This window comes from Pteropus vampyrus, unplaced genomic scaffold, assembly GCF_000151845.1.
Source record: "Pteropus vampyrus isolate Shadow unplaced genomic scaffold, Pvam_2.0 Scaffold157, whole genome shotgun sequence".
Classification (NCBI taxonomy): domain Eukaryota; kingdom Metazoa; phylum Chordata; class Mammalia; order Chiroptera; family Pteropodidae; genus Pteropus; species Pteropus vampyrus.
In genome coordinates this window covers 1089486-1097991 of record NW_011888938.1, presented here as the reverse complement: position 1 = coordinate 1097991, position 8506 = coordinate 1089486, and the positions used below count along the sequence as shown (strand labels likewise).

Below are 8506 nucleotides of genomic sequence, written 5' to 3'. Positions count from 1 at the left end.
GGCGTTGGGCATCAGCTGGCACTCGTCCATGTCCTTGGTGCAGTACTGGCCTGTGGCGGCACCCAGACTGTTGGGCCGGGCGGCTGCCCCCAGGCCGAGACCCTCACCCCACTGGGGACAGGGGCTGCCTCCACCAGGAAGCCTTCCCGGTTACACTCCTCCACCCACGGCCAGCCAATCGCCTCTTCCTTCACACCTGCGGCACCAGAGGAGACCTCTGTCTCCCGCTCTGTGCACAGAGGCACACTGGGGCCCGCGCTGGCCTGTCATCCCCTCCAGATGGCGAGCCTGTGGGTATGGCCTGCATCCCATTGGCCAGCATTCCTGTGTCCTGCCCAGCAAGCTCGGCCAAACCTGGGGACCTCACGCTGGCACAGGGCTGCCCGGGGCCAGGCTGCACACGGCCCCACAGACCAGCCGATGCCGTCTGTGCTGATGGCTGGGCTGGGGGCCTCAGACCCCGGTCGCACCGTCCCTCCCGGGCTGCACCCGGCGCTCGGGCCCCTCACCACCACCCCGTGCTCCCCGTGCCCCTGCCTGTCCACTCCGGCGGGCAGCGGCAGTTGTAGGTGTTCACCCCGTCCACGCAGGTGCCCCCGTTCTGGCAGCCATGTCCTGGACAGTCGTCGATGTTTTCTTCACAGCTGTGGCCGGTGAACCCTGTGGCAGGAGGGGCCGGAGGTCTGCTCAGCCCTCTGCAGGGTCGAGTAGTGTGCGAGGCCCTCGTCCTCTGATGCCCGCTGCCCTGGAGTCCCCTGCCCTCTCCGCTGCTGTGACTGGCACCACACTCAGGCCCACAGGCGGCTCGTTCCTCCCAGAGGAATCTTTCAGTAATGGGCACTGGACGGATGGGGACCCGTGCACACAGGTCCTGAGGGTCTGTCACAGAGACCCTTCCATGGGGTGGAATTCTGGGGGCTCCTGTGACCGGGCGCTGCCCACGGGCCAGGCACTGCGCTGGGGTGCTTGGCCACGGTACCCCACCTGACCGGGGCTGCACGGGGGCTGGAGAGGCCACCAAGCTGTGAACAGGTGGAGGCAGAACCCAGTGGCAGTCCTGCGGGGAGCAGAGCCGCCTCCTCCCCAGCCCGGGGCCCACCTCTGCGGCCTCCATGTCCCTCCATGTCGGTCAGCTATTATGCACCCGGTTCCCGCTGGGTCAATGACCAACCCAGAAAGGTGTGTCCAGCATCAGCCAAACCTGCAGCAGGTTACTAATTAAACCCCTCCCAGTGCCTTTGAACCGCAAGGCTTGGAGACCAAGCCCCTCTCCCAGAGAGGCCCCCTACCAGCTGCCCTGGAGCTAAAGCAGGCAGCCTGAAAAGGCCAAATGCAAATTGGAGTGGCGTGGGGAGGACCCCAGAGTCCAGTTTGCGGAGCGCTGTGAGCACTTTGGGGGGTCTGGTTCTAAAGCAGGCAGGGCTCTGGGCCGTGCTGACCACCCCACCCCCAGGCAGGGCGGCTCCAGCTCCACCCGTGGGGAGCCCTCTGGCAGGGCCCCACACACCCATCCCACCTCCCCCAGCCCTCACCACGGCCCCACGACCTATGTGGCACACATGAGGTCCCAGGCTCGAGGTCACAGCCACCAAGCAGGCATTTGAGCTCAGAGCCTGGGGCTCAGCCTTCAGCTGCCCAGACTGCCCGGCAGCCAGCCGTGCGGGGCAGACAGGTGTCGAGGGCAGTGCCCAGTGACAGCAGGAAGCGCATGCGGCCGGTGTCTGCACGCAGAGGCGGAGCTGTGGGGACGGCACTTCCCCTCTCGGGGGCCGGGCTGGGCCAGGGCGGCGTGGAGGTCACCCCCAGGTCAGCCAGGCAGTCCTGGGGCTCTCCCAGCACCGACGCCCCACAAACGAACCTCATCTGCACCCCCCGCCCCTCCGGCTGGGACCCCGCCACCCCGTGGCATGCAGCGGACAGCCTGGAGGTTTCGAACCTCCTTGTCGTTATTATTTTAAAATCATCAGAACAAAATTTACTCAAACAAAAACCGTGGTGAGAAGGCCAGTATGACCAACGGGGACAGTGCGGCTCCTGGGGACAGTGCGAGGGGGAGGAGGGCTGTGCCTGCCGTTGCGCCCCCCACCATGGGGGGCAAGCGGGGACAGGAGGAAGGGAAGGGCCACCACTAGGGGAAGTGACAGTGCCAGCGCTGGCCCGGCCACACCCAGGAACCGGGGAAGCCCCACGGTTGCACAAGCGAGGTGCTCCCTACAGCCAGTGCGGGGGGCGGGGGCAACTTCAGCAAGTTGCACACAGGTTCCAGGAAACTCAAAACAAGGGGGATCGCGAACGGCTTGTAGCCGGCTCGTGCCTGCCACTCTGGGAGGTGCAGACAGGGACAGGTGCCAGGGGCCAAGACAGCAGGGTCACCTTGGGAGAGGTCACCCAGGGAGGCGACCCAGCCAGACTCGCTCAGGGCCACGCCTCCTGAGCAGCCCTTCCCGGGGCCGTGGGGGCCCAAGCCCCTGGCACGTGGGAGGGGTGTCGGGGGTCATGGGCTCAGCTGTCCAGTCACAGCAGACCCTAGCCCAGGCAGGAGCAGGTGGGTGGGGGCCGGGGAGGCGTCTGGACCCACACAGGCCTCCGAACACTGTTCCTCATTCCAGACCCGGCTCCTCCCCGTTGCTCTCCCCGGCACCGGGCGCTGCGTCCCCGCACGCCTGCGCCCCACCCCAGCGGCCACGGGCAGTACCTGGCAGGCAGGCGCACTCATGCGTGGTGTCCCCCGTGGGGCGGCAGGTGCCGCCGTTCTGGCAGGGGGAGGGGCTGCAGGGCACGTAGGGCAGCTCGCAGTGGGGGCCGGTGTGGCTGGCGCGGCAGGCGCAGCGGTAGGAGCCCAGCTCGTTGAGGCAGGTGCCGCCGTTGAGGCAGGGCCCGGGGCTCTGGCTGCACTCGTTCACGTCCTGCCGGCAGGTGGGCCCGTGGAAGCCGGCCGGGCAGCCGCAGATGTACGAGGCCTCGAAGGGCAGGCACTGGCCGCCGTTGGCACAGGGGTTGGAGGCGCACGGGTCAGCCTGCTGGCATGTCTTCCCTGTGGGCGAGGGGGGCAGAGGGTCATGCCGGCCGCCCCCTGGGCGCACGGAGGTGTTGGCCTGGGCAGACGGCACCCTCTCCTCAGCCCTCGGGGCCCCGCTACAGAACCCCACATTCTTGCCAACAGGGACCGAGGTTCCGAGGGGCCATCTCAGGACACACTCCATGTGGGAAGGGGGTGCCCAGTCTGTCTGCCTGCAGAGCCCGGCTCTTAAAAACGGCGCCCCAGCACCCTAGCACCCCCGGCTGCAGAAGGAGGGGTGTCCCCTTTACCCAGAGGCAGGGAGGGGCAGGGGCCCTGGAGCGGGGCCCTCAGGCAGCCACCCGGAGCTGCTTCTGGACCACGGGTCCCCCTGGCCCAGGGAAAGCCCGGGACACCCCAGCCACGCCGACGGGGCCGGGCACGTGTGGCAGCTGGGGGAGGGTGGCGGGCCCAGCGGGCGGTCCTCACCTGACCAGCCCGGGGGACAGCGGCACTTGTACTCTGTGAGCGTGAGCAGGTCGCAGGTGCCGCCGTTACGGCAGGGGCTGGCGAGGCAGGCGTTGTCCCAGGGCGTCAGGCAGAGGGGCCCGGAGAAGCCCAGGCGGCAGCTGCAGGTGTAGGCCAGCACGCCGCCGCGCTCCAGCACGTGGCAGGTCCCCGCGTTCTTGCAGGGGGCGCTGAGGCAGGGGCTGTGCGCCTGGCACCGCTGGCCCGCGAAGGCCTCGCCGCAGCTGTGGCAGACACGGCAGAGTGCTCAGTCCCACCCGCCCACGGCCGGCCCCCCGCCACTCGGCACAGCTGTCCTCGGGGAGCGCCAGCACCTGCCCGCCCCGCCCCGCCCCGCCCCGGCACCAGGCACAGCGGGGCCGGCTGCTCGGTGGCCGGGCCTCCGCCAGGGGCAGAGACAAGGGGTGACCGCTCAACATTGTGAACGCGCCTGATGCCACTGAACTGTGCACTCTAAGTGGGTGATTCTCTATTACGTAAATTTCGTCTACGTTTTTAGAAAAAGAACAATTGCGTCATTTGGGGCACCAGGGTCGAGACCGGGATGTTCGGCAGAACACGGCTTTGATGTTAAGACGCAGGCGTCTGTGTCTGCGCCTCAGCCAGCCACCAAAAAGGGGCCCACACCCCAGCCCAGCCGCTGTCCGGGGAGGAGGGGTGCACTGTGAAGGGCTGGCCTGCCTCTCTCTTCTCTGGCGCCTGTGTAACGGACGCGCCTGATATGGGTAATAAAAACGTTCAGTGTTTTGTTTTCACCATCGATTTGACAGCAGACGTGGAATTCTCTCTGTCAAGGCTCCTCCCCGACGGGGGTCTTGCTGGGATGCAGGCAGGCACCCCACCCCGACGGCACTTAGCACCCCATCACAGCTGCTCCCTTCCGGGACCAAGTGTTCACAGGAAACATCAGGCAGCATTAGCCAGAATCAGAAGCACCCACTTTCCAGCTGGAGAAACGGCACTGCCGGGGGGCGTCCTCATGGGCTCTGAGTGGCTGGGGGGCCCAGGGCCACCTCGCCCACAGGTCTGCGCCCCACCCAGGAGGGAGCGCCCTGCTTCCCTCAGCACTGGACCCCGCAGCTTCGGGAGCATGGGCCATAAACTGCCAGCCGAAGCCTCCTGTGGCCCGGCGCTGCGGGAAAGCTCCTGGAGGCTGAGGCAGGACGGCCCGCCCGGCCCCGCACAGCAGCCCGGGAAGGCAGGGCCTGTGCTGCGCCCACAGCTTCGGGCACCGGCGGGGGGGGGTGGTCTTCTGCCACCTGGGGGCAGTGGGCAGCCTTAGGTCCCCTGGACAAAGAGGGGCCCTGCACAAAACCCTCCGCCTTCTGGACCGCCCCCGGGGGGGGGCTGTCCCCCATGCCAGCCCGAGGCCAGCTGTGGCCACATAGATGCCAGCCCGCCGTCCTCACTCCGTCCCCTCCTGCCCACCCCCGGGCGAGGCAGCCCCAGCGGAGAGATGGGGTCGTCTGGGGGGCCGGGGCCTGTGCGTCGCTCAGCAGCTGGGCTGCGCCCCTGTCCCCAAAGGCTTTCATCTGTGGCTGCGGCTGGGGCAGGGTGGACGGGGAGGGCGCAAAATGGCCACTCTGGCCCACCATCTGTTGCCAGAAGCCAAAAGTCCCAAACCAACTGGTTTAAAGCAAACAAGCTGCCCCCCGGGAGGGCTGGAAGGTAGCCCAGGCCTCGGCCTCACTTCCCCCCACCCCCGCCCCGGCTCAGCGCTGGTGGCTGGTGACAGGCACAGACCCCAGGAATCCGTCCCCAGGGCCGGGGCTCCTGCAAGGCTACACTCTTGGAGGGCCCCTCGGCCTGTGGGTCCAGTTACAGGCCGTCCCGTCCCAGCCTGGGCTCCCTGGGAACAGAGCTGGGGGTGGGGGACAGGGGCAGCACCCCCCACAATCAGCAACGCCCTTATTGTCAGCCGGGAGCCGGCTGCCCGCTCCCACCTGGAGAAATGCTCCAAGCTCTTTATTTCCCAGCCACTGGCAGGGAGGGCAGGCAGTGGCTGCTGGACAGAGGGCGCCTGGTCATCCAAGCAGGGTGGCCCATGCCTCCCTCCGCACCCCTGCCCCACCAGCTCGGGGAAGTCCCCCGCCACAAGGCGGCCCAGTGCCCTGCCTTGTGTGGGCTAGGCCTGTCGCTGGCCCCGTGCCTCTACAGCAACCCCCTGCTCAGCACCCTAATGTGTCAGGACGTTGGACGTCCCCAAATGGACCCGAGAGCCCTGCCCAGTTGTGCACTCTGAAGCCCCCAGCCACAGGGTGGTGTCCCCATGAACAGTCCCCCTCTCTCCCCTGCCCCCCGTCCTGGGTGGGGACCCCACCACGAGACTCGGGGAGAAGCCGCCTGGACAGCATCGCAGCCGGCCAGGCCGTGTCACGCTGGGCCAGCCAGAGGGAAAGCAGGCCAGCAAGTCAGGCATGGGCAGCCTGGGCAGAGAGTGGCTGGGGGCGGGCGTGCGGGTGACAGGGGACGCAGGCAGCAGCTGCTCCCTGGTGGGCGGGGCAGGAGCCACAGAGGCTCCTCCTCGGGGGACGTGGCAGCTGAGAAGGCCCACTGTGCCCCAACTCCCGCCCAGGGCCGGCGTGAAGGCACGCTGCCTCTCCCGAGCTGGGCCTGGGCCGGGCCACCATCTGCCACCAACACCCCAGCCCTGGGATGGGCAGGGCCACTGGAGGAGCCGCCCGTGGAGGTGGGACAGCTGTGGCAGGTGCTCTGTGGGGGAGTGCCGAGTTCCAGGTGCAGCCTGCAGGAGGGAGGGCTCTGCAGCCGGCCGAGCGGGGCCTGGGGGCGGGCAAAGCAGCCCTGCGCTGATCACTGCCCTGGGCTCCCGCGCCTGCTGGGGCAGCCCACCGCCCCCCTCCGCTGCAGCTCTCGCCCAGCCTGGTCATGCTGCCAGGCCCGCCCAGGGACAGAAACCTGTCTCCTCCTCTGCCGACAACCACACTTCCCTAAGAAGGGGAAGAGCACGCAAGGCCCCAGATCAGACGGCGCCACGCGTGCCGGTGACCAAGCCCCTCACTGTCCTCAGCGCCTGTCCTGACGGGTCAGTGTAAGTGGCCAGTGGGATGGGCCCAGGCCTGGCCAGGAAGTCACACATACCTTGCAATGCAGGGACCTCCCAGAGCGGGCCCACCCCAGGGCCTCAGCGACTGGAGCCACACCTCCGGCCGGCCCCATGCCCCCGTCAGGGTCAGTGTGGAGACGCACACCCTTACAGCCCGAGGACCGCCCTGTCCGCCCCACAGCCCAGCTCGCGGCGCCCCGAGGCCTACGCGGGGGTGGGGGGGCCTCCTGGCTCCCCTCTTGCCGGTCCCCCGCCCCTCCCTCGCCGTCTCTCCCATCCCACACGCAGCCCGTCCCCGTCCAGGCCTGGGTGCCTGGCCCCGCCGGCAGCAGGTGAGTGGCAGGTGGAGCTGGGGGCTGCCGGAGAGCGCTTCCGGCAGCCGGCCCGGAGGAGCGCCAAATGGCCGCGGTGCCTGCTGTCCCGCAGCCCAGCCTGGCTTTGTTCCCGGCCTCAATGTTCCCACTGTGCCGGCCCCTCCCCCAGAGCGCTCGGCTCCATAGAAATGTGACTCCAGAAGCCGCGGAGGCAGATGTCACCTCGACCTTTCACCCAGGACTAATCCCAAATTGTGCTGTTTTCCTTTCTAAACTACGCGGCCATCTGCCACCCCCGGGGGACAGATGACAGCTCCCCCCGCCCCAAATGGGGAGAGAAAGGGCGCGGCCAAGCGGTGCCCGGCGGACTCGGTTCTGCCCTCGAGGAGCTTCTGGTCCGGCGCAGGGTCGAGGGGTGAGGCGGCCCCCGCCCAGGCAGCTGGGGGTCAGTTCTCGGGCCCCTGTCTCCCCGTGGGAGGCGCCTCCTGGGGTCGCGGTAGTTCGAGAGCTCTTAGGGGTGGGAAGGGGCCCTCCACCCCGCTCCACCACCCGCGGTAAGTCGTAGACGGCCCGCGTAGACGGCCACTGCCTCCGGCTCCCGGGGGGCAGCCCTCAGGCACATCCAAGTTGTCGCCTGGTGACTCGACCATCGGGGCCAGAGTTGGCTTTGATTCTCGTGAGATTCACTGACCACACCAGGCGGGGCACAGCTGTTTGGGGACGATGGTGGGGACACAGGTCTCTCCTGGTGCAGAGGTGCCCGCCCTGCCTGGGGCCAGGACCCGCAGCCCACACTCCAACCCAGAGAAGACCGGCCCCCCCGCGTCCTGGTCCCTCACACATGGTGTCCGGCGGCCTGCACAGGCATGTTGTGGGAGGAGCCGCATGGCTGTAAGCGGCCATCCGTCCTGGCCTTTGCCCTCCAGGCCTGGACCACCTGTCCAGAGCAGAGCCCCCTGCCAGGTGCAGCAAGGAGGCAGGACTGTGCCTCCTCACCCCTCCGCAGGCCTCCCCCAAAGCCTGAAGTCCCCCCGACAGCAGAGCGGTCAGACCTGGCCAGGGAAGCGATGGCCGCTTCCTCAGACGCCCACCCTGAGCCACCACCTTCCTGGGGTCCTGCTTTGCCACAGGAGAGGTATGTCCTACACCCCACCTGGTGGGGCTGTGCCTGCAGAGGGCCTGCCAAGAAACCCCTAGACTAGCACTGCCCCCCTCACGGGCCTCCTGCCCAGGAAGGGGAACTGGGGTCCCTGGACCCCTGCTCTGTAGACGCTGACCAAGTAAGTCAGTGTCACCAGGGCCCACCGCTGACGAGGGCCCCGGGAACACGGATGGCTTGGTGATAAAGCCAGGTCCTGTGGCACTAAGCAAAGACCCACTAAGGCCTGGCCCTCTACCCAAACCATCGAACTGGACATAAAACCAGGGGCCACTGCCAGCCAGGCCACCTGGCCTAGGAGAACAAAGCTGCCCCCCATCCCCGCCCAGGAAGCGAGGCATCTGCAGGCAGGGGAAGGGGACTCTGGCCCCTTACTAATGGGGGAAGACTGAGGCCTGAGGGGCACCAGGCCCTGGGTCCCCAGACTCCTGCCCGAGAGGGGG

General features: G+C 68.1%; 1 protein-coding gene across 1 annotated transcript in view; it reads right to left on the bottom strand.

The window, feature by feature from the left end:
* NOTCH1 (notch 1) overlaps positions 1-8506 on the bottom strand; it is a 45459-nt gene that overhangs the window by 26007 nt on the left and 10946 nt on the right. Inside the window, exons 2-4 of the mRNA XM_023536461.1 lie at positions 3488-3750; positions 2696-3034; positions 538-660 (exon numbers count right to left, since the gene is read on the bottom strand). Coding sequence (XP_023392229.1) covers positions 538-660; positions 2696-3034; positions 3488-3750 — 725 coding nt within the window. The remainder of the gene's footprint in view (positions 1-537; positions 661-2695; positions 3035-3487; positions 3751-8506) is intronic.